Here is a 24,942-nt window from a genome sequence, read left to right as displayed (position 1 = left end):
GTCCTACCCATTCTTTTAAGTTCACCTGAAATGCCACCTTTTGCATAAAGCCTGCCCTGATCCTCTGACTAGTAAGGACTTTCCCACTCAAGTATCACATGGCACTTTGGTTTAGCCTTACCATGTAATAGCACATAGTCTTGTTATCTGAATTTATTTCTCATCTCCCTACTAGAATAAGGACTTTATTGCTAGATGTTTGTTGACTGACTTTTGAATGACTATGGGGATGGTAACCATATCACATCTAAAATTTGTATCTGTTTCTGTGTACAAAGCACCTAGAATGGTGTTTTGTACATAGGAAATATTTAATAAATGTTTGTCAAATGAATAAATGAATGAATGAATAAAATGCCAGGTTGTATTTATTATAAGATATAGAGAAATATGGACCTAGGGTAAGTAAGTAGGGAGAATATTTGCATATGCATAACATATGCACACATAACATATACAATACTGGAAAAGTTAACTCTGTTGAATATTTTGGCCAGTAAGAAGAAAATTTGTCATTTGGGGAGGTCAGTATGTTTTTTATAATCAAATTTAAACTGAAACATTATGTCAAAATACTATGATGGGGCAGCTAGATGGCGCAGTGGATAGAGCACCGGCCCTGGATTCAGGAGTACCTGAGTTCAAATCCGGCCTCAGACACTTAACACTTACTAGCTGTGTGACCCTGGGCAAGTCACTTAACCCCAATTGCCCCACAAAACAAAAAACAAACAAACAAACAAAAAACAAAATACTATGACAATCTAGGATACTACCCCAACGTTGTAGGCACCTTCTATTTCCACGTACCTCAACCATCCTATACATATTTTTTTCCAACGTAAGAGACATGCATGTTTATTCATCTTTTTTTTTTAATCCAAGTGTTTCTTCAGAAAAGGCTTAGGAAATTAAACTTAATTCATTTATGCTCCTAACTTTTGTTGCCCTTTGTTAATTTTTAAAAGGTCTCATAAGGATTATGAAATTCTTTCAAAAACAAATTAAAAAAAAACATTTTCTCTGATTTCTTTACAGATTCTGGACAATCAGGAAGTCCAAGCCACAACGATCCTGCCAAGAATCCTCCAGGTAAATATGTGTTCTAGGACATTTGCAATCTAACATTGTTGGAGAACAAAGGTACCACTGTATAGATAAATACTCCATAATTGGTCAGCAGCCTACTTTGTCTTGGCAGGCTGGTATGATCAGGACAAGATGTGATTCCATAAGACCCTTGACAGGAACAAATATCTCTACGGTTGTATCATTAGTTGATTGTCAATTTTTTTTTAACCATTGTTAATTTTTTCAATTTTTTGAGATTTCTTTTCAAATTAATGCTCATGCCTAGCATGTGTACCATTAGGTATTTGAAGTTATTGTCAGTTTGCAAAATAAGAGAACGTTTTGCTCTTTATTTTAAAGTTCATAAACAGTATGTTTTCTTTTGCTCCTGTTTGTTGATCAGCATTCATGACTTAAAAAAAGAAATCCTTGGTTAGGTTTTATTTCAGTGATTTTTATTCAAGAGAGCTCAGTTTCTCTACTGTTTTTACTGGACCCTCAAGATCAGAAAAGAATGAAAACTGAATTTTACCTTTTATTGAATTTATACTGAACTTTTCTGAAATTGTTTCAGCTCTGAAAACTAACTCTGATATCTTATTAGTTCTCTTCTCCTAATCATTTTGAAGTAGAAGAGTATTTTGCTTTTGTAGTCAGTTATGTATTTTTTTTATCAGTAGAGAAAACCCAAGCAAAGAAGAGCCCCAAATTAGTTGCTTTTGGTAAAATAGTGCTCTAGAAAAAAAAAGAACATTTTTCCCTAAAAGGAAAAACAAGAAAGCTGTCTCTTTGTGTTAATTCGTTGAAGTATAACTCAAAAGTTTAAATTCCATTGGTTAGAGTTTAATCTATTTTATGTTTAATTTTCTAGTGGTTATTTTGTTTTATATTTCTTCTGATAGTATAGCTGTATTCTAGCATAAAATTAGATTTATAGTATTGAGGCATATAGCCTCTAAATTTTTTTTTGGTGAGGCAATTGGGGTTAAGTGATACAGATAGTGTCAAGTGTCTGAGGTGAGATTTGAACTCGGGTCTTCCTGAATCCAGGGGCCGGTGCTTTATCCACTGCACCACCTAGCTGCCCTAGCCTCTAAATTTTAATATAATGTTGAAAATGTCCATAAGCCCCCCAAATCGAACTATAATTTGAACCAATTGCTGGCGTAGGTGTGTCTGACAGGTGGAACAAGTAAACAAGGAAATAAGAAAACAAAATTAAAACTAATTATGGGTTTCTTCCTGAGAATTACTTTCTGTTCTAATTGGTTCCTTTTTGTTTTCAAAATAGTAAGCTTTCTCTCAGATGCATGTTCTATTTAGGTCTTATTGTACATAAAAACCTTCCTTCTGACAAATATTATGGAGCATTTCAGAAATAGAGCTAATTAATGGGAAGTTCTATAAAGAACATTTATCTTAAAATACCTATTCTAGGTTATGCTTCATAAAAATGTTCTGAAGTTTCTAAAAGAATAAAAACAAACAAACCAAAATAAACAAAAGATATATACTTAGCGACTAAGTAAATTTGCTTTTACAGACCCTTTCCCCCTTCAACCTTTCCCCCTTTTTCCTCCCCCCCCCCATGGAGAATCACATCAACTATCCATCCATGCACAGAACAAAGAATTTCAAATACAATACTTTTTGAAGGAAACATTCTGGTTAAAGTTGAAATTTCATTAGTCCCATGTCATTTTCAGTCTTTCTTAAGTTTATGAAAAATTCTTTTTCGCTGACTTCCATTTTCTCTGTCTGGTGTCAGGCCAAGAGTGAATTGTTTCAGGACACTTTAGAAAAGCCTCCTCACTTATTTTACACAGAATGAAAAAGCCTTTCTCTATTGGAGAAAGAGTTGATAAGTACTGTAAGCCAGCCTAAACAAAGGGTATGTTCTTTACATTTCGATGACAGCTTGGTTTGAAATTAATAAAGCTGTTATTGTTTGAAATGCAATTCTGAACATGCTGAAGAGAGAATTACACTAATCTAAAAATTCTCTTTGCTTGATCTGAATCAAAACTCTGTACATATCTCTGCAGCCTCAGAAGTAGATATTTCAATTCTTTTCATGAAGCTTTGATTATTTTCTTTGCTCTACTAGGTGCATTTTTCCAAGTCAGCGTTTGCCAACACATACTTTAAAATGGCATCAGGAAAATTATTGTTATTTCTCTAAATGTGGACCGGTAGATTGGTAGATTTTTTTTGCCATTGTATTCTCTTAAAAATCAAAAGTTAAATGCCTCATTAATACATATTTTCTAGCACTGACTCGAGTTGAAATTGATAGAAAATAGGGTATTTGATCAATCTAGTCTTCTGTTTCATTAAGTTTACCATATTTAGCACATATATTCACATACTCAAATGTCCTGGGATCATATTAATTTGGAAGTTACCTCCATTGATGCAGATTGGAAGCCATTGATCCTGTGCTTCTTGTCTATGTCCGTTTTTAAACTTTGACACTGAGGGGTCCACTCAGAATCCTGGAAGTCTTTCTCACATTCTTCTAACTTTGTAAGGTTCTTATCAGCAGTAGAGCACTCTGACTTCCCAGCTGTCATCTCTCACCTTTCCTTCATGACCAGCCTATTTTCTCTTACTTTTATTCAAACTCTTGAAGACATCTTTAGAACTTCTCTGTTGTGTTGTAGCTTCTTCCTACCTACCATGACCCTTGGCTTCTTTATTGCCTTCTGAATGATATTCCTTTTTAATTCCCTGGAAGCTGTTGTATTCTAGATCTCACAACCAAACAAGAGCACAGGTAGAATGTTAATATAAAAAAGATGGGCCTTTGCTTTCATGGGGAGCTTAGAGCCATTAAAGGAATTCTGCTGTTTCCTGAAGGCAATCCAGTTCAATCTTCTTCTGTTACCGCACTGAGATTACTCACTGTCAAAGAATTAGAGCATAGTAAAGGGAAATCAAGACTGGAATAATGATTCATAGTTATATAACATTTTAAGATTTACAGAACACTTTGCTCACAACAACCCTTATGACAAGTAGTTAATACAAGTGTTATTATTGATATTTTACAGATGACGAAACTGAGGCCTACAGTGAGAACTCTTTAAACTATATCACACTGGCCTGCTAGAATTGCACTCACCATAATCTTGTTTTTCTTTTCGGATATAGGAAGCAGTTGAGGATTAACAAATAATTTAGGATTATCATTATCGGAGATGCACGAAGGACCTGTTATTTTATCAGCTAATGGGAGTTCCCCATGGGGGAATGCCCTCCTCCACTCTCTACCTTTTTTTTTTTTTTAAACGGGGCAATGGGGGTTAAGTGACTTGCCCAGGGTCACACAGCTAGTAAGTGTCAAGTGTCTGAGGCTGGATTTGAACTCAGGTACTCCTGAATCCAGGACTGGTGTTCTATCCACTGCGCCACCTAGCCGCCCCCTCTCTACCTTTTTTTATGTTGTACTTTAATTCTGGGGAGATTTTTGAGTCATACAGCAGTTAATTGACTTTCCTGGTGTCACTCACCTAGTAAGAGTCAGAAATAGTTTTTGAACCCAGATCTTTCTGACTCTGAGTTCAGCATTTTATCCATTATGTCACCAACATGGAATTATCATTGTTTTATTTTCACAGAATACTGATTTTTTTTATATAGGGTAAGGATTTAGACCCAAAGAATCATTATTGAATAGTTTGATGTCAATGTGAAAGAAGGTGTCCAGAGTGCTCCAGAATTCATGCTTTTTCTTGTGCCAATTCACATTTTTCTTTTTTTTTTCAGGGCAATGGGGGTTAAGTGACTTGCCCAGGGTCACACAGCTAGTAAGTGTCAAGTGTCTGAGGCTGGATTTGAACTCAGGTCCCTCTGAATACAGGGCCGATACTTTTTCCACTGCGCCACCTAGTTGCCCCTTACCAATTCACATTTTTAACAACTTGAATAAGGGAATAGATGGCACAGTGATCAAATTTCTAGATGCCACAAAGCTAGGAGAAACAGTTAACATATAAGATGGCAGAATCAGGGTCCAAAAAGGTGTTGGCATGCTAGCATGGTGGTCTGAGTTGAATAAGATGACATATAATAGGCATAAATGTAAAGTATTATGTTTGAGTTAAAAGGGAAAAGAAATTCATTTTACAAGTACAAAATGGAGGAAGCATGGCTAGATTAGAGTTCATCTGAAAGAAAAACGTGGGGATTTTAGTGATCAGAAAGACTATGTCAACTGTGTGTTACTGCAGCCCCCAAAAGCCATTGCAAACTTGGGCTTTTAGGAGGGGCTTAGTGTACAAAATGAGAGAGGTGAGAGACCCCACTGAGACTATAGTTTTAGGGAGGATAGTCTTTGGAGGCAGAATGCCTATAAAACAGAAACTAGAATGGTGAATAAAGGGCATCGGGATCCCCCTACCCCCAAATAAGGATTAGTTTTAGGAACTAGGCCCGAAGAAAAGACTTAGGCTATGATCAGTGGCTGTCTTCAAGTATCTGAAGGGCTGCTATGAAGAAAAGGGGTAAGACCTGCTTGTTCTCCTTGGACCCACAGGGAAGAGCTGGGAGCAATGATTGGAAGCTGTAAAGAATATGATTTAGACTTAGCATAAGGTGGGTGGGTGGGGGGGACCTTCCTAACAGTTAGAAGATGTTGAATGGCATATTTTGGGAGCCCTTCCTTACCAGAAGTCTTTAAGCAAAGGCTGGATGACCACTTCTTTGGGTGTGATATATAGATAGGATTCTTGTTCAGGGATGAGTTGGATTGGATTAGAGTGATTTGAACTAGGTGGCCTTGGGTCTCTTTTACCCATCAATAGATGAATCAATCAATAAGCATTTATTAAGATTTACCACGTGTCACATACTGGATTGGAAATAAAGACACCTGGGTCCAAATCCTGGTTCTTCCACTTATTTTAATCTCTCTGGGCCTCAATTTACTCAGCTGTAAAATGAGAAAGATGGTTGCTAAGGTGTCTTCCAGTTCCAGATTATCCTGCTATGAAAAGTCTCTGAGATCTGAGTTTGTGGAGGGAGCTGCCATACCTGAAGTTTCTCTTCCAAATCATAAATCCTTAGTATATCATGTATTATTTGGAGTACCAAGGCCACGCTGGCTGATGTGTCACAGAGATCTGGGTCCACATGCTTATTTGGCACAGGCCCCCCTGGGAAAAGCTTGGGAGCATTAGGGTCCTAGAAGATCTATTGAAAACATCTTTGGGAGTTGGGGTTGGGGAGTTAGGAGTAGGGCAGAATTTTGCAACAGGCAATAAAAACCACCAGAGGGATTATTAGGGAGAGTGGGTGGTTGAACACCTTGGGCTATTCCCTAGTATGCATATGATTAAAAAGGTTATATGTGCACACTAGGCCACCTGAGGGTAAAGATAATCTACCCTCATCCCCTCACTTGGCTAGCTTGAAGTAGAGATGCTGGGAAGGGCCCAGGGGAGGCATTTATACATTTGTATTAAGGTCTGCAAAGTACTTTTCCTTATAAAAACCCTGGGAGGTAGGTATTGCAAGTATAATCATGCCCATTTTACTGATGAAGAAACTGAGGGCTTGAGAGGATAAATGACTTGCCCAGGACCACACAGCTAGCTAGTTAAGTGCCCATCTTAGGATTCAAGCCCAGGTCTCCTGATTTCAAGGCCCACACTCTGCTGGCACCCTATGCCAAATTGCACAAAATGGAGATCTCTACTAAATAGCAATAAGTTGATTTTTCTAAAATCTCTGGACAAAAGCAACACATGTGTTTCCCTGGGCTCTGAGCAAGGGAGCACATGTGATTACATTACGTTGTGATGGCTTGCTCTTTTGTGAATGTGAAATTAACCACTCTTCATCACTGGGGCCGCCCCTTCTGCCTTACAATGAGCTAGTGTTCTGGGGTCATTATCAACACCCTCATAATGTAAAGGCTTGGGTCTAGTTGTACTTAAAATACAAATGCCAATCGCTACATTTAAGTTGTGAGATGGGCTTAGTAGTGATCTTTTAGAGGAAAAACAAAACTAAAACAAAACCAAAAAACCCCCAGCACATCTGACTTACTGGATTGCTTGGTGTTTTTGTGCTCACACATTCACACCACCTTTGGGCTATGATCATGTCAGATTTTAATAACCCAAGCAGCCAAGAAGCCATGCCCGGTGCTGGGATGGGAGATGTCCAAGGAAAACCAAGGTGATCTCGGAAGTAATGTGAGACACTCCAGAAGGGGTTTTCTTCTGAGTCAGTTCCGAGCTAATGCCTTAGTGTGGTGTTCACGGACATTGTGGTTTTGGGAAGTATTCTATTTTGGCTACAAAGTTAAAATGCAGACATTGACTGCTAGCACTCAGGAAGGATCCTATGGGTTTTTATTAGTTTTTTTTTTTGTGTGTGTGAGGTTTATTAACAAGTGTTTCCTTACCTAGATTATACACGCTTCTCTCCTTGTTCTATATTTGTCCATGGTGTTTGTGTGACATATGGATTCTGGGGCTAATGCTCAGAGAATATAGTCATTCCTGTATGTTGTCTGTGAAATTCTCAGGATATACATCCCATATCCTTTTATCCTTTACATTTTCTTTTAGAGTTTTTTGCTTATTAATTTAAGGATAAAAGAGCTATAGTTAAAAAAAAACATATTAAGAGGGAAGGTGATAATTAAGGTCAACTGAAGTATGTTTTTCATATTCTTTATTTCATTAATACAAATAACATGTTACAGATTTAGTCCTGCAGATACCCTGAATACCATAGATTCAGACACAGTCATGAGGTTTCTAGTATGCTCAGAGAGCCACTGTGGGGATAATGGTTAGAAGAACCATTGTTAGAGTTAGGAAGACCTATATTCTTTGTTCTGTCTCTCCTATGTAAAAGCTCTGTGACTATGGGAAAGTCACCTAACCTCTCAATGCCCCCAGGAAACTCTGAGTATAAGCTAGCCATGAGCTGTTGTGGATTTTAATTATTTGAAGGAGTTTCTTTAATGTGACCTCCTCGCATCTTTTAAAATCACAGATCTATAATTACCCTTGCTTCCTATCCCCTTTATCAAAGCAGTAGATACTGCCTTTGGAGTATTTAAAGTATTTTTTTCCATGTTGCAACTCTTTCCAAATCTTTCTAGATAGCACCCAAATCACATCTCCACACCTGAATAGTTGGTGCAATGTAGATTAGACAGTTGATAATAAACACCTCCAAACTGAGCTAGTCCAGTTCTCTGATGATAGAACGCAGAGTCTGTGTCCAAGCTTATATTGCTGACTTGGTTGGCCCTGCTGAAACCTATTACTTTGGTATAGCTTTCCAAAACCTAGGCTCACCCTCTCTACCATAGCAAGGCATCCAAGTAGAACCTTAGTGGGACATTTCAAGAATATGATTGTTAAAGATCTAAGGAAAGAGGAAATCCCCCTGGATGTTGTCATTGTAGCTCTTTTAACGAGATCGATAAGTTCCCTGCCTTCTCCTTTCCACTTCCTTATTGATGTATTAGAATTAAGAGGGTTTTTTAAATAGGGAAAAATACAGTATTTCATGATACTAAGAAGTAATTTTAAACTTTGGCACTAGACAATATACAACAGACTATAAACAGGCATTCTATTCATAAAAGCATAAATAGAAAGACACCAACAGACCTGGTTAAAGATTGGCAAGGACCCGACGTCATAGGTAAAGCTTTTAAGTAACTTGAGAAAGAGGCCTGTGCAAGTTAGTGCAGAAACCAAAGGCTCTTTTCTTAAACAGATTTTGTTTCAGAAACATTTCCCTTCTAAACCTCCAAATGAAAAAAAAAAAGACAGACTGAATTTTGTAATATTCTTAAGTTAAAACCGAGGAAGGAACTTGGAGAAGAGAAAGGTAGAGAATGAGTAAAATGCTTTGGTCGCAAATTACTTTTCAAAAGCCAGAAGTGGCCTGTAGCCATCAGCTACTTATTTTCTCAGGCAACATTAGTGACCTGTTCAGTACCCATCCCTCCAAGGTTGAAGTACATAGAGCGTGGCATCCTGCTCAGGATCCACAATGACCTCAGCCTGATAATTGTAGTATTAAGTTTGGAAGAGCTACTTCTTAGGAATGTCTTCTGTCCAGAACAAGATGACCGCCCCCCCAAACTTCCACCATTACTTTCCCAGCCAGTCAGCGAGCCTACTGTATACTGAGCTACAGTGTAGAGAGATGGATTGAGAAGTTGTCCTACAAAAGAAATAGAAACAAGTCCTGTAATGAGAACTTTATAATTTAATCTGGGATATACAGAATTTATTAACAAACACAGCAACCAATCTTTGCAAAATGAATGTAGTACAAATCAAGATGAGTTTGGATTTCTTGGAGTTTCTTACCTTTACTATTTCTGAAAACATCTAAGGATCCTTAGTGACTAAAACACTGAGTACATCAAGATATCTTAGGACAAAGTAGAACGAAAACTATCTTCAGAAAGCAGACACAGATATTTTCAGGCACCTGAGTTGAGCAGATTGTAATCTCTCTCTCTCTCTCTCTCTCTCTCTCTCTCTCTCTCTCTCTCTCTCTCTATTTATTTATTTGTTTGTTTATTCATTCATTCATTCATTTATCTATCTATTTATTTATTTATTGCAGATTTTAATTTTACTTTGAGATATTTAGCAGTTAGGACAAAAAGAACAAATATATTAGATTATATATTTTTAGTTTCTGATAAGGAAAAGAGCATGCCAAAATCATCTATAAAGTGTTGTGGGTTTTTTTTCTTGGAACCAGTCTCTAACAGGAATATATCATTTGAATCATTGTATTAAGTATACAAAATGTCAGGGTATCTTCAACTATAGTTTTCTAAGTGGTACAAGGATGTTGGAAAATACCATTTTTAATGGATTCTCTATAAAGGCTCTAGGTATATCATTAAATCATAACTGGGTAAGTAAGCAAAGTAAGATCTAAACACAGTATACAGTGTTCCATGAGATTTAAGAACATTTACAAGGCAAACTACCAAAAAGCAAACAAAAATATACAGAAATAGTCCTTTATCTACTGATATAGGCTATTTGTTTCATAGGCTTAAGATCTGGAGGGGACCTTAAGGATCATCTAGTCATTCTTTCTTATTTTATAAAGGAGAAAAAAAAAACTTGAAACCCAGAGTAGTTAAATAACTTCCTAATTAAAAATGATCAGAGCCAGAATTCAAACCCAAATTCTGTGACTCCAGTCTAAATATATTAAAGCTACACCACAATAACTTATATGATTCTATTTCAAGGAGATATACTCTCTTTCTTTTGAAAAACTAGATAATGGTGATTATATTAATAAAATTTATCCCTCTATCTTATCCTTCCAGAAAAGTTATGTTTTAATCAACAGTAATAGTAAGTTTCCACATTAAGTTTAAGCAATGTCTGACTCCAAACCCAGAGCTCTCTCTTCTCTATGAGTCTATACAATACTGTTGGATGGAGTATCTAAACTGATGAACTCACAAATCAGCTAAAGTATGTGCACGCGCGCACACACACACACACACACAGAGGTTGGCTCCTTAGTTTCGACAATAGATCATACTTCATGAGCTTGAGGAAACTAATAGAAAGATATTGGTTGATAACTGTTGATGAAATGTTTTATATATATATATATATATATATATATACACACATACACACATACATTTCCTTTTGTGAGTCTGTATACTGTTTATAGTAACTGTAAAAAGAGAGGTAGTATGATATAGCAGAAAAAGTGACTTTCAGTCAAGAGAAAAGTGAGAGCTGTATTTCAATCTTGCCTCTGTTATTTATTAGCAATAGGTCCATGAGCAAATCCCCTTTTGCATATTATATACAATGCGAGTTCAGAATGAGAGCTCAATTTCATTTTGATGTATTCTCAGTCAAATAATATATTAATTTCATTTTAAAGTATTTAAGAGGTGGGTGGGTCATGTAATGAGAGTCAGGGACTGTGGAGGGGCAGACTAAGTGTTGCACGAAATATTAAAGTTACCAGAAGATATTAAAAGAATCAGAGGAAGATATTTAGTACATTAGAGAAGATTAATTATGGGATATTTATAGAAAAACATGGGTAAGCTTGGTGAAATGGAAGAGCACTGGATTGAGAAGGAAGGAAGGGAAGGGGGAAAAGCACTTATTAAGTGCTTACTATGTGCCAGACATTGTGCTAAGTGCTTTAAAAATATTCTCTCATTTGATTCTTACAACAACCCTGATAGGTCCCTGCTATTGTTATCTTCATTTTTCAGTTCAGGAAACTGAGGCAGACAGAAGTTAAGTGATGTGCCCAGGGTCACATAACTAGTGTGTCTGAGGTCAGATTTGAACAGGTCTTCCTGACTCCAAGTCCAGAACTCCATCCAGTATGCCACTTAACTGCCCCTAACTAACCCAGTTCCTCACAGAGTTAGAAGACACCTGGATCTGGGTTCCTCTCTAGCCTCTGACCACTGAGTAGTCTCTTAAATCTTAGTTAAGAAAACTCAGTTGTTGATTCTTCTCATTTGTAAAATGGGATTGACATAACAGCCTCAAAGGGTTAATGTGAAGAAGAAGTGAAATAATATATGCAAAATCTTTTATAAGTTCCAGAAATTATTAAGAAACTAGGTGGAGAGTTTTGCATGTAGTGGTATGACTTAGTACATACTGCCAACTTTTTCATAATAATCTCTCTTTCCACAGAAGAATTTAAGAAATTCTAGTATCTTTTCTGGGTAATTGGTCTTTTAGGGTCTTTGTTCTTATGTATTTGCTTTATCTGCCTGTCTATATTTATCTATATCTCTGTTTATCTGTCTCTTTCTTCATTCATTTTCACATTTACTATATTTGCAATAGGTCTGAGCTCATTATTAACAATGCTTATGGAAATAGTCCTCATTTTTGTTGACATATATGCACTCATCCTCCTTTCCTGCTCTCTTCCTAGTTCCTTGTAGCATATACTCTTGCCCACAAAATCCAGGAGGAGTAAGACACAAAAAGCCACTTTATCCTTAAAGTTGTAGTAGTGTATCCTTATCATCATTTGAAACAACCTGCATCAAGATCTAAGGATGGGGAGATTACTTTTGGTTGATGGGGTTGGGGGGAGACTAGATGAAAGATGTGGCAACTGACAGCCCTGAAGGATTAGGAGGGTTTCGTGAGGGAGAGATGGGGCAATTGCAGCAAGCACTTCAGGCACAGGAGCTTGTGCAAACAGCAGGTGCTTTGGGCTACCGTCCCACATCCCCGACTTGATCAGATTTTCAGATGACAGGTGCTATATTGAGCCACAGGATTCTGGAGGTAGCCCTGAGAAGGGTAGAAGGACATCTTTCTAATACTATAGCTCATGCCACCTACCGGTATGCTTCTCTCTGTGATTATTGACTGATAGCGATTAGTCAGCCAGACTTAAATAGCTTAATTAGAAAGGGGCATTTACTAGGTGGTATAGCACAGTACAAAACATTGTCCCTCAAATCTATGACATCACTCCCCCAATAGTTCAGGGTATGGGTTCCAGCTTAGAGCACAGGTGGCAAATGGGAGAACTCACTATTCCTGGAAGACTTTGCTGGAGTCTTCGTGATTTTTCTCTAGATATAGAAGGGCTCTCTGCTGGACTCATTGTAGAACCTTGAATCTACATTTCTCCACCATGTGTAGTCAGGCCTTAGGGCAGCCAGGTGGCATTGTGGATAGAGTTCAGGTCTTAAAGTGGGTAAGACTCATTTGCCTGAGTTCAAATCCTGCCTCAGACCCTTACTAACTGTGTGACTTTGAACAAGGACCTTAATCCTGTTTGCCTCAGTTTCTCATTGTAAAATGAACTGGCAAAGAAAATAGCAAACCACTCCAGTATCTTTGCCAAGAAAGCCCCAAATGGGGTCACAAAGAGTCAAACACAACTGAACAACAATAGAGCCTGGCCTTGTCTCCCAACATAGATACTATTCAAGGAATGCTACTATGATGCTGATGGAAAATCCCAAATCCTCTGGATCCTTCAAAGCCCATGAAGTCCTTTTTTAGCCAAGGAAGAAGTAGGAGCATGGAGCTGAGGCTGGGGCTGGTTTTATTCTCCTCTCTCCTCTTCCTCACAACCTGAAATTCCTTCTGAGGGGCTTTGTTGGAAGATTTCTACCCTAAGCTTCCAAAAGCTTAAATCCCAACCCTAAACTAGCTTACTGGTTGTATACGAATTCTGTAAGATGCTACCAAATCCCTTAACTAATCCACACAAACTTTTTGTGTGGTGTCATTTCATTCCATTCACTAACTTTCAAGCACTTCTAAAGTGATCAAGGATGCTTTGTACTTGATCTAAATCCTACTATGATTGATGGCAAGGCCTTATTCTTACCTACTTTATATACTTTTGATTGATTGTCCTCATCTGACTAAGGTTATCAATTAAGGGGTAGCATTTTGTCACTGGCTTTAAATGGGGTGGAGGGGTAATTGATTGACTCAACCATCCCCTACTTTTGGAAGGGGCAAGAGACAGATCAATATTGGGAAATGATGAATAATATAATTATGTTGGAGTACAAAGTATGTGCAAGAGAACAATATGAGATGATGCTAGAGAAATAGGCTACAATCAGGTTGTAGAGGACTCTGGATGCCAAACTAAGGAATTTAAACTTTATTCAATAAACGAGAAGCTATTGAAAGTAGGGGACTGGCATGAATAAAACTGTACATGAAGTTTATTATAACCGTGATATGTTGGATTGGAGTGAGGAGAATCTCGAAGCAGGGAAACCGGTTAGAATTCTGCAGTAGTTCAATATATAAGGGCCTGAACTTAGGTGGTGGCAGCTAGGTGCCTCATTGGATAAAGTGCAGGGCTTGGCATTAGGAAGACTCATTTTTCTGAGTTCAAATCCAGCCTCCAGCCTCAGATGGACAAGTCACTTAACCCTGTTTGCCTCAGTTTCCTCATCTGTAAAATGAGCTGAAGAAGGAAATGGCAAACATTCTAGTATCTTTGCCCAAAAAACCCAAATGGGGTCATGAAGAGTCAGACAGGACTGAAACTACTGAACAAGAACTTAGGTGGTGCCTATGAAAATGGAAAGGAAGGGTTAGAAGAGGGGAAAAATTGACAAAAGGCATTGTTTTTCTTTTAGGAAAATATAAAGAAATATTATTATTCATAGTCCTTGATCTCACATCATTAAAAAACTTTATCTGTACTTAATCAAATTCCACTGGAGTCCTTTCCTAGTCTGAAGTCCTTGATAGTATTCTTACCAAAGAGCTAATTGGTTCCTATACTCAATCAGGGTCCAGGAAGGAATCCTGACCCCCTAAAGTGATTAGTTGGTGATCAGACTAAGAGCAGGAACTTTTTGATTAATCCAATTAAGAGCAATACCTCTTTTTCCACCTTTGACCAGACTGATTGATTTCAGGAAGATTATTCACCCAGAGAGGAATGATTCACATTTAAGTTCCTATTGTTTTATTTTAGCAAATAAAACATATGCTATGATTGAGCTTTGTCAATTGTTTCATCTCTATGTAGAATTTTGTTTTTGTTCCTGATCAGTGTAAAAATGCAAGTTAATATAGCTTGTGTCAGAGAAACTTGTAACAAAGAAGAAGGCTGCCCTTTGCTTCTCTTTCTTTAAGCAGCAATGCTTGGATTTTTAATAAACAGACTCTGACAAACTTGTGATAAAAGCAGAGTGCAGTGTTTTTCTTCCACAACAGGAATTCACAGAGAATGACAGGACTTAACACCTCATTAGCTGGAGGACAGGGAGAGGGAAGAGTCAAAATGAAGCTGAGATTTCCCATCTGGGTGAGTGAGGAAAAACAGAAACAGAAATAGGGAAATTAGAGGAAGCAGGTTTGGGGGAAAGGTGACCAATCCAGTTTTAGCTGCTTTGTTATTCATTCTTCAATACTCCCTGGAATGATTGCTTTTTTCCTCCTTTTTCAGTGGCCCTTGAGCGCAGAAATTTTATTTAGGAGCATAGTTATTTCTTTTCTTTTTTTCTTTCTTTCTTTTCTTTTTCCTTTTTTTTGTTTTTGTTTTTGTTTTTTTTGCAGGGCTATGGGGGTTAAGTGACTTTCCCAGGGTCACACAGCTAGTAAGTGTCAAGTGTCTGAGGCCAGATTTGAACTCAGGTCCTCCTGAATCCAGGGCCAGTGCTTTATCCACTGCACCACCTAGCTGCCCCCCACATAGTTATTTCTAAAGTAAAGTTCTTTTCAAATTGTGCTTTTACTAAATTATCAAGGTGTGCAAAATGTTAAATTTTCACTGAGGTAACAGTATTTATATTTTATTCAGGGTATGCATTTTGTTTCAATTGATGTATTTTGTATATATTAGTATAAAGGCTTCCACATAGATGTAGATTATATATACATACATACATATATATATATATATATAATTATAAATAAGGTTCTAGTTGATGTTACTTTGCAACTGCTATATATGAAGTTATCTGAGCATTGTAATATTAGAGTAGACATGAGAGTTGGAAATATGAGAATGCATGAGCTCTTTGGAGAACAGAGAGGATTTCCTAGAGATTAGGACAAAGAAATTTGGGGGAAGGATGTTGTAGGTTGTATTTCTAAGTAACAGGTCACACATTGAAGACAAAGTGAAAATGAACTTGGTCTTTCTTCTTTGAACATTTATAATCCAAGTTAATTAACTGATATCCCCTATCTCTTGAGCAAGATATAATTCCTTCAGGGATAGGTAGAACCCAAGTTTCATATATATATACCATATATAGTCTTTTTATCTTTAATATCTGGCATAGCAGTGATCAGCAGAGATAATGGTGGGGGAATCAGAATCATAGGTGACAAGCTCTTTTACCTTCTCTAAATTCATTATCTAAAAGCACAAATGTCAGCATCTTTCTTCTTCTTTCTTCTTCTTCTTCATCTTCATCATCATCATCATCATCATCATCATCATCATCATCATCATCATCACCTCCACCAGAGCCTAGCACAGTTCTGGCTACTTCATAAACATTTTTTTTATCTTCATATAGATTTTAGAATTGAAATAGATATTTGGGATTATCTTTTCCTTCTGTCTCATTTTACAAGTGAAGAAACTGGATTTCAGAGAGGGTCAGTGATTTGCTTAAGGTCACACAGTTCATTGGTAACCAGAACTAAGATTAAGACTTATGTTTTCTGATATGAAAAATCTCATGTTCTCTTCACCGCGCCATAATAATAATGACTAGCATTCACCTAGTGCTTACTATGTCCCGGGCACTGTGCTAAGTGATTTACAATTATTATCTCATTTGATCCTTACAACAACCCTGGGAGGTAGGTGTTATTAATATGTCCATTTTACAGATGAGGAAACTGAGGCAAACAGGGGTTAAATGACATAGATGACATGGCTAGTAAATGTCTGAAGCCAAATTTGAACCGAGGTCTTCCTGACTCGAGGCCTAGCACTGTATACAATGTGCCACCTAGGTGCCCTATAATGAATGAAATGAGTGGAGATTTAGGCATAAATTTCATCTCAACTTTCAAGGCTCTGTAACTGAGACAGATAAGGAATTTCCTAACACCAAGGATCATCTACATTGGCCACTTCCCACCTTCCCTCACTAGAGGTGTTCAGGCAGAGGGTAGATTACTTGTCAGACATATTGTAGAGGTAACTAATCCCCGTGGCTGGACTTTAAAACATTTAAAATCTCTTTTTTAGCTCTATGGTTCTGTGATGTTAAGATTTAGAGGGTAAAATGAACCTGAAGTAATTAATATATTTGCTTAAAATATGGTATTAATTAAGCCAAGGTGTTATGGGTTCAATGGTAGTACAGGATAATAATTTTTCCCTGAGATTAAAAGCTCCACAAATAGGCTTTGATTCTTTTACCATTGATTTTTAAATTATCTCTATAGATAAATAACCATCCCGAAATAGCTGATCATAGCAGTTCCCTTCCCTTCCCTATTGCTTGCCGCTCTTTGGTATTTTTTTTTTTTTCTCTTCTTGAGAGGCAGCTAGCAATGAAGAGAAAAGAACACTGGGTCTAGAATCAAAAAGTCCTGAATTTAAATTTGACCTAAAACACTAGCAGTATAATGTAACATTTATTTGCCTCAGTTTCCCCATCTATAAAATAGGGTTAATAACAGCACCTACCTTGCTGAGTGTTGTGAGGATGGAATGCGATAATATTTACCAAAAAATGTTTGGCACAGTACTTGGAACATAGTAGGTTCTATACAAATGCTTATCCCCTTTTCTTCTATCCTTCCCTCCACTTTACTCTTGGCCCTTACTCTGCTGAAGTTTCAGGCTCTCAAATCCAATTGAGGTCAGGGATTTTGTGAAGAATAAATACAAAAGGTTCTTTGCTCTAGTCTTGTCAACAGAGATCCTAATGCTCGTCTCTTCCTGGAGTTTGTATTTTTACCACTTATGTCATCTTCTCATAAACCACAGACACCTCTTTACCCCAGAGACCCAGGCTGCCTTTTAATCCAGAGTCCCTATTCCCACTTCTGGAATGTGTGTGTGTGTGTGTGTGTAGAAATATGTTTCTGGAATTCCAAATTGAAATTCTTTATGCAAGTTCCCATAGAAAAATTGTTACCCATGGAAATAAGTTTGACCAAATGCTCAGTACTATGCTTCAGGTTGGGTTACCTTTGAAGCATTGACATATACTTCAACTAAGTTAGAGGTTTAATAGGTTTTTGTCATTTTCTCTTTCAGCTCAATTTTTCTCATTTGAAAAATGGGTAATAATACTGGTTTAGCTTAACTCACAGGATTATCATAAGTATCAAATGAGATAATGTATGTAAAGTGTTTTATAAATTATAAATCACAGTAGAAATATTCCTAAAGTTTATTTGTTGGTTGGAATGCTGAATGCATTTGACCTCAGAGACATAATTATTACGAATATATTGAATATATTATACCGAATAATACTATACATCTGTTTATGTTATAATTTACACTAGTATACCATATAGTAGCATAATCCTACAGTCAGAGGCAATATGATATAATGGAGAGTGCTATACTTGAAGTTAGGAAAGATATAGGTTTAAATTTTGCTTCAGACAATGACTAGCAACCTATCCATGAACAAAACATTTAATCTCTCAGACTCCATTTTCTCACCTGGAAAAGGGAGATAACAGTACTTTCAGTGCCTGCTTCACAGGGAGATTGTAAAATCCAAAATGAGATAATGTGTATAGAGTGCTTTGCAAACCTTAAATTAAGGTACTAAGTGGCAGTGCTAGAAATTAAATCAGGCCCTATGACTCCAAAACAAGTACTCTTTCCCCTCTACCATGTAACCTCTTCTCATAATTGATTATGATATATGTAATAGCATGATTCTAGTACTGCTTCTGGGGGAGTAAGTATTCAAAGGTCCAAGAAAACTATGTGTAAATTACTTTGGGAATGTAAGTTTTGAAGATTGAAGGCAGTTGGGATTTCAGGGTAGCCACCAGTCATGTTGTCTTAAGGGCTGCCATAGGAGATTGTGAGGAGGAATGATAGATGAAGGAATTAATTCATGCATTTATGAGTTTTTTCAACAAACATTTCCTAAGGGCCACTATAGGTGATGCCCTGTACTAAGCTATAGCAAATCTGGGCAGCATACTAAAAAGCAGAGATATCACATTGCCCTCAAAGGACTGCATAATTAAAACTATGGTTTTTCCAGTAGTGATGTGTGGCTGTGAGAGCTGGACTATAAGGAAAGCTGAGCTCAGTAGAACTGACTCTTTCAAATTGTGGTGCTGGAGAAGACTTTTCAGAGTCCCTTGGACAACAAGGAGATCAAATCAGTCAATACTTAAAGAAATTAATTCAGGCTATTCACTAGAAGGTCAAATACTGAAGCTGAAGCTTAAATACTTTGGCCACATAATGAGAAGATGTGTCTCATTGGAAAAGACCCTGATGTTCAGAAATATTGAAGGCAAAAGGAAAAGGGGATGGCAGAGGATGAGATGGCTAGGTAGTATCATGAATACAATGAACATGAACCTGGATGGACTTTGAGAGATAGTGGAGGATAGAAGGGCCTGGTGTGCTATGGTCTATGGGGTCATGAAGAGTTGGACACAACTGAACAACAACAAAGTGCTAAGCGAGGGACTTGGGAAGATGCAGAGATAAATATGATAGTGCCTGTAAAACAAACTTAGACTACTAGAAGAAGTATTCAGAACAAGCCTCACTTATGATGGGTCAATAGTGACATGTTCCTTAATAAAGGAGATAAGAGAGCAGGACCTCCTGCCAGTGTAGATGTCTGCTTCTGAATAAAACTTGTGTTTTTTCTGTTATATATATATATATATATATATATATATATATATATATATATATATATATACATATACATATACATATTTATATATATACACGGACATATTTATATATATACACGGACATATTTATATATACATACATACATACATATACATATATGTGCATATATGTATAGTGGAATAATAGAGTGGCATCTGTAATTAGAAACTGCAGGTTCAAACCTTGTTTCTACTACTTGTGACATTAGGCAAAACCTCCCTGTGCCTTAGTTTCTCCAACAGTCAAATAAGTAGCACAGACTAGATGATCACTAAAATCCCTTCCAAGTCTTAATTTTGGGTTATCTTTTCACCCTCCTCAGCCTCATGCCCAACACCAAAGTCTTTAGTGATTACATTGATTGTTTCTATAAAAATGTGCCATTAAAATGTTACAAATTGGAAATTAATAAAAAAAATATTGGGTGACTACTTTGTGCCATGCAGTAGCATTCCCTGGAAGATTTTCTTGCTACCAAAATGTTCATAAAGAGGTTTACTTACATTTGGGAATTAGGAATCTGATAACTGTTTTCTAAAGTAGCTTGTTTTCATTATTCCTACAAGAGAGCAAAGAAGCCTTTAAAAAGTAAGTGTTATCAATTTGGACTTGGATTTTTTATGTAAATGTTATTTGAAATTAAAATGGTGCTGATTATAATTTGAGATATTAACAGTTAAATTATGTCATTGTGTCCCAATGTCATTGTTTACAAAAGAAGTTAAACACTGTATTCAATTCCAAGCACTGATTCACTACTGCTTTTGTTATAGCAAAAATGAAAAAAAAAAGATAAATAATATAATTTAAACTGGCTTTGTGATTTTTCAGTCTGCAAAAGTCTTCATTTCCTACTCATTGAAAAAAAAACAATAACAACAAAACCATGTCGTATAAATACAGCTTCAGATGAATATAGAATCATTCTTTTCCTCCTGATCGAAACTGTTGTGTAATACTACAATATAATTAATAAATACATAAATAATGTAATAAATAAATACATAAATAAAAGCTCTACTTCAGTAGTGCCTTCATTTTTCTTAGTTGAAGGAGTATTTTTATGATATATTTATATAGAACAGAAAACACACAAGTCTTATTCAGAAGCAGACATCTACACTGGCAGGAGGTCCTGCTCCCTTATCTCCTTTATTAAGGAACATGATATTCTGAATTTTTGTATGGCCCTTTGGCTTGAGTATAAGACATTTGAGTATACTTTAATAATGCAGAGCTCTCTGATTTCATTGGTGGGTGTCTTCATGGAGTTTCTATGGCTCCAAAACTTATCACCCTCTGGCCCACCTGGTAATGATCCTCTCCAAAGTTAGTTAGCCTGGTTCTTAAACAACAGACGGTCTGTCATTGGGTCCATACTCAAAGCCTTTCCAGCCTGGTAGAACTTTCCCAATGCTTAGATTCTCCTACATCTCCTTCAAGGACCAGAATCACCCAATGGACATGTCAGTCATTGTGGCCTAATACAGGGAATATTGTATCATCTAATCTAATCTAATCACTCATTAGAATTATTTTATAAGTATTCTAAAATCTTTTTAGACAAAAGCTCTTACAAAGTATGTAGAAATTAAATGTTATATTTTCAGAAATTAGGTTGGAGTTCAAGTATCAAATATATTTTGAATACTTATTTTACTTAGATAAATTATTAGCACAAGTCTGGGGGGCCATTTTAAAATTGCCTCCAGGCTTTCAGTCATTGAGGTATTATGCATTTCTTTTTTGTATCTTTATTCTTCTTCTAAAGGATTGTCCAATCTTCACATATTCATTGTCTTGAATTCCATCCATTATTCAAATATTACTTAGAAAAATATATCTTTCGATATGGCATTCCCCTATAATCTTATTTTTCTTCTTTGTGGTCAAACACTCAACAAACAATCCACATGCTTCCCCTCACTATTTTCTTACTACCCTTTGTCATATTAATCCTCTGTGATCTGTTTTACTTACAAAAATTAAAATTTTGATAGCTGCTTTATTTGGCTTGCTTTCATTATTCCCAAAATAGAGGACAGAGACAACCTTCTTGCTAAATTTTCATTCTCTTTGAATTCTCTTTGGTGTGGCACAAATGACTACCCCTTACTTTTGGAAACCCTATCTACCTGTGACTTCTGTGATGGTGAACCATCTTTTCTCTTCTTCTTTCCCCACAAAGTTTCTGTGATTTTAGATGATTCACTTAATCTCTCTGGACCTCAATAAGTAAACTGAAACTGTTGGACTACATGATCTCCCTTTTAAATATAAAATCTCATGATTCTATTATTCATAAGGACCTCCTACAAGCATTCCATTTTATCAGTTTTTAGTCCCTTTTTCCCCCTTTTGTTCTCCATCAGAAATCCCATTTGTTTTCACTATTTTGTACTGGACTCTCTACTCTGGTAACTCGTTTTTTGTTGTTTTTTTTCTCAGTCTGACATCTTAGCTGATGCTTCACATTTTCCATCTATTTTACAGATATACTTGAAGTAAGTCCAGAGGAAAGCAACTAAAATGATGAAAGGACAATAGCCACACCATACTGACTTTAGTTGAAGGAACTCAGACTGTTTAGCCTAGAAAAGAGAACAAAGACATGGATGAGAATTGGGAAAAGAGGAGATATGAGTGGACTTCTTATCCTTGGCCTCAGAGGGCAGAACTATGTAAAACGGGTGCAATTTTGAGAGAAGTTCACTTTGATTTAAAGAAAACAATTAAAATTGTCCTAATGTAGGAAGTAGTGGATTCCACCTCACTGGACATCTTCATTCAAGGCTACATAACTGATTCCATTTAAGATTCTAGTTGGATATTAAGTGACCTCTGAAGGCCACTGACCTACTCAAACACACTTAGGCACTACAGCTCTGGGCTTGTTTGCCTCCCCCCGCCCAGTACTTTCTTTTCCCATGTTGAGACTACTGAATCTTCATAACTATGCCAATCAGATATTATAAATGCCAGAGTATGTCATCATATATATTAAAACCTCTCTATGGGGTTTGGCAATCAGACCTAGTGCCCACTCAATCCTGCCAGCTGGTTGTAGACTGGGTATAGCTGTCCTCATATGATGCCTTAATTCCCACAATTCCTTTGCACTCTAATGGAAGTTTTTCTCTAGGAGGCATCTTCCCCACAAGCCTGAAAATGTGCCTTCCATTTGCCCAGGGGTCCACACCCAAGCACTTGCTCCCTGCCCTCAACTCATGCACTGAGTCATACTTCCTTAACTTGTACACTTTTGTATTACTACCTAATCACTTTCCCTAATTCATACCAGAAATATCCAGTAATACCAAATCCCACACTCTATCCTCTATATACATTACACTCTACTCCGAACATGCTCATTCTCAGACACCTAAGATATGGTTTCCAACCACAGTTACTCCATTATCAACAGGTGTATATTCTGACACAGTCTTTTAACCTGATTCACTAGTGTGGACAGTTGGGAGCCTGATTCACCTTAGTGTCCAGCAGACACTTCTGTAAAGTCTCTTACATTTCAGTGCTTAGATTCTATTATTCTATCATCTTTATCCCACAACTAATTCAGTATTGTTGTTGTTGTTGAATCATTTTTGAGTTTGACTCTTCATGATCCCCTTTGGGGTTTTATTTGCAAAAGATAGTGAAGTGGCTTGTCATTTTTTTTCTCCAGCTCATTTTATAGACGAGGAAACTGAGGCAAACAGGGTTAAGTGACTTGCCCAGGGTGACACAGCTTGTGAGTGTTTGAGGCAGATGAAGAGGCGGAACTCATGAAGAGGCGGAAATGAGGAGAGATCAGACTATAAAGTTGGTTGCTGCCAAAACATAGAAGACCTTGAATATGTTATAAGTAGATTAGTGCCTCTCGTGTCTGACATGAAAATGAATTTAGAATAAAATGCCCAAGTATCAAAGTTTAAATTCTGCTCATAGTTGTGTAACTGCTACATAGTTTCAAAACAACGTTTATCAGCAATATCCCCAAAGTTCAGGAAATGACAGTGTTTCTGAATTATTTACCCAAAATCAAAATTGACAGAAAATTCCCAGATATACATATGACAATAGCAAACATTTCTAGAGCACTTTATGTTTTACATAATGCTTTATAATACAATACCTTACTTCCTTTTCTTTTTTTTTTTGGTGAGGCATTTGGGGTTAAGTGACTTGCCCAGGATCACACAGCTAGTAAGTGTCAAGTGTCTGAGGCCAGGTTTGAACTCAGGTCCTCCTGAATCCAGGGCCGGTGCTCTATCCACTGTGCTACCTAGCTGCCCCGAGTACCTTACTTCCTAACAACTCTGTGAGGTAGGTGCTCCCATTAGCATCATTTTACAGATGAGGAAACTGAGACAGAGAGAGGTTAAGTGATAATTGAATAGTGGTGTGTCTTTTCAACAAATCCCTATAGGGTTCAAAGATAGTTTTATGGTTTTTCTTCCAGAAAAATGCTTAAAAGAAAGTTTCCAGGACATTTGGTAAATTCTCAGGTTCAGTGTCCACTATTTGAGTGGATATAAGCTGTTGGGGTTCATTTGGAAGACATTTTCTAATGTATATGCCTGGCTTGATGCTATTAGTTCTTTTTCCTCACCAGCTTTTGTAATCTTTTACTTTCCTGAACTTTTGTCAATTATTGAGGACTCCTTAAGTAGCTTCAAGTCCCTTAAAGAGCATTGCAGTCTAAACCAGACCTTTATTCTCTGAGCTGTCCCTATCTCATCCCCCTCAGGGATGTGAATCAGAGCCCTACCATTGAACCAACTGATATTGTGGGGAGATTAAAATCTTTATGGGTCTACTCTGCACCAAGATGGACTTACTGGAGCAGTTCTAGACTTGGCCCAGATTATGGGATAGAATTGGGGTCCCTATATTCAGTGTGTGATTGAAAGTCTCACATATTGACCAGCAGCAGTGGAATGGGCTCCTATTGCCTATGGATTCACCAGTCTCTGCCAGAATGGCAGAGGAAGAAAAGAGAGGGAGATGCAGAAGAATAGAGGGGATAAGCCACTCACATACTTTAAAATGCATTTACTTAAATTTAAAAAATGAAATTGTTAGAACAAACTACATTTCTATCCAGAAGATTTTGAATTTATAGAGTTTCTTGTTGGCTGAAGATATTCTCTTTTATTGACTAACCACTCCTTTTTCTGAAGTTTAAGACGTTTAGTTTCTTGCACATGTAAATTCTTTCCAATGTTCCTTTTCAGGGTACCTTGAGGATAGCTTTGTAAAGTCTGGAGTCTTCAACGTGGCAGAACTTGTGAGGGTGTCCAGAAGTAAGTCATGCATTGTCTTCTTGCTATTTGATTCATAAATTGATTGAGAATGTTTCCTATGTCATTCAAAACATTAAAATCCCAGCTTGAACAAGAACTATGCATTTAGACTTCTTTAATGAGAAAATAAAGGGAAGCCTTGCCTTTCCAAAGAACGATGGATTTTTTTATGAAAGAAAAAATTTATTTGCTCCCCTTT

At 36.9% G+C, this 24,942-nt stretch overlaps 1 protein-coding gene across 8 annotated transcripts in view; it reads left to right on the top strand.

The window, feature by feature from the left end:
• NFIB (nuclear factor I B) overlaps window positions 1–24,942 on the top strand; it is a 273,901-nt gene that overhangs the window by 161,644 nt on the left and 87,315 nt on the right. For all 8 annotated transcript variants that reach the window (XM_044002409.1, XM_044002389.1, XM_044002352.1 and 5 more), the window contains exons 3-4: window positions 1,039–1,092; window positions 24,675–24,743. In XM_044002409.1, the coding sequence (XP_043858344.1) occupies window positions 1,039–1,092; window positions 24,675–24,743 (123 nt within the window). The remainder of the gene's footprint in view (window positions 1–1,038; window positions 1,093–24,674; window positions 24,744–24,942) is intronic.

The sequence above is a fragment of the Dromiciops gliroides genome, chromosome 1, assembly GCF_019393635.1.
Source record: "Dromiciops gliroides isolate mDroGli1 chromosome 1, mDroGli1.pri, whole genome shotgun sequence".
Classification (NCBI taxonomy): domain Eukaryota; kingdom Metazoa; phylum Chordata; class Mammalia; order Microbiotheria; family Microbiotheriidae; genus Dromiciops; species Dromiciops gliroides.
This window is presented reverse-complemented; position numbering and strand designations above follow the sequence as displayed.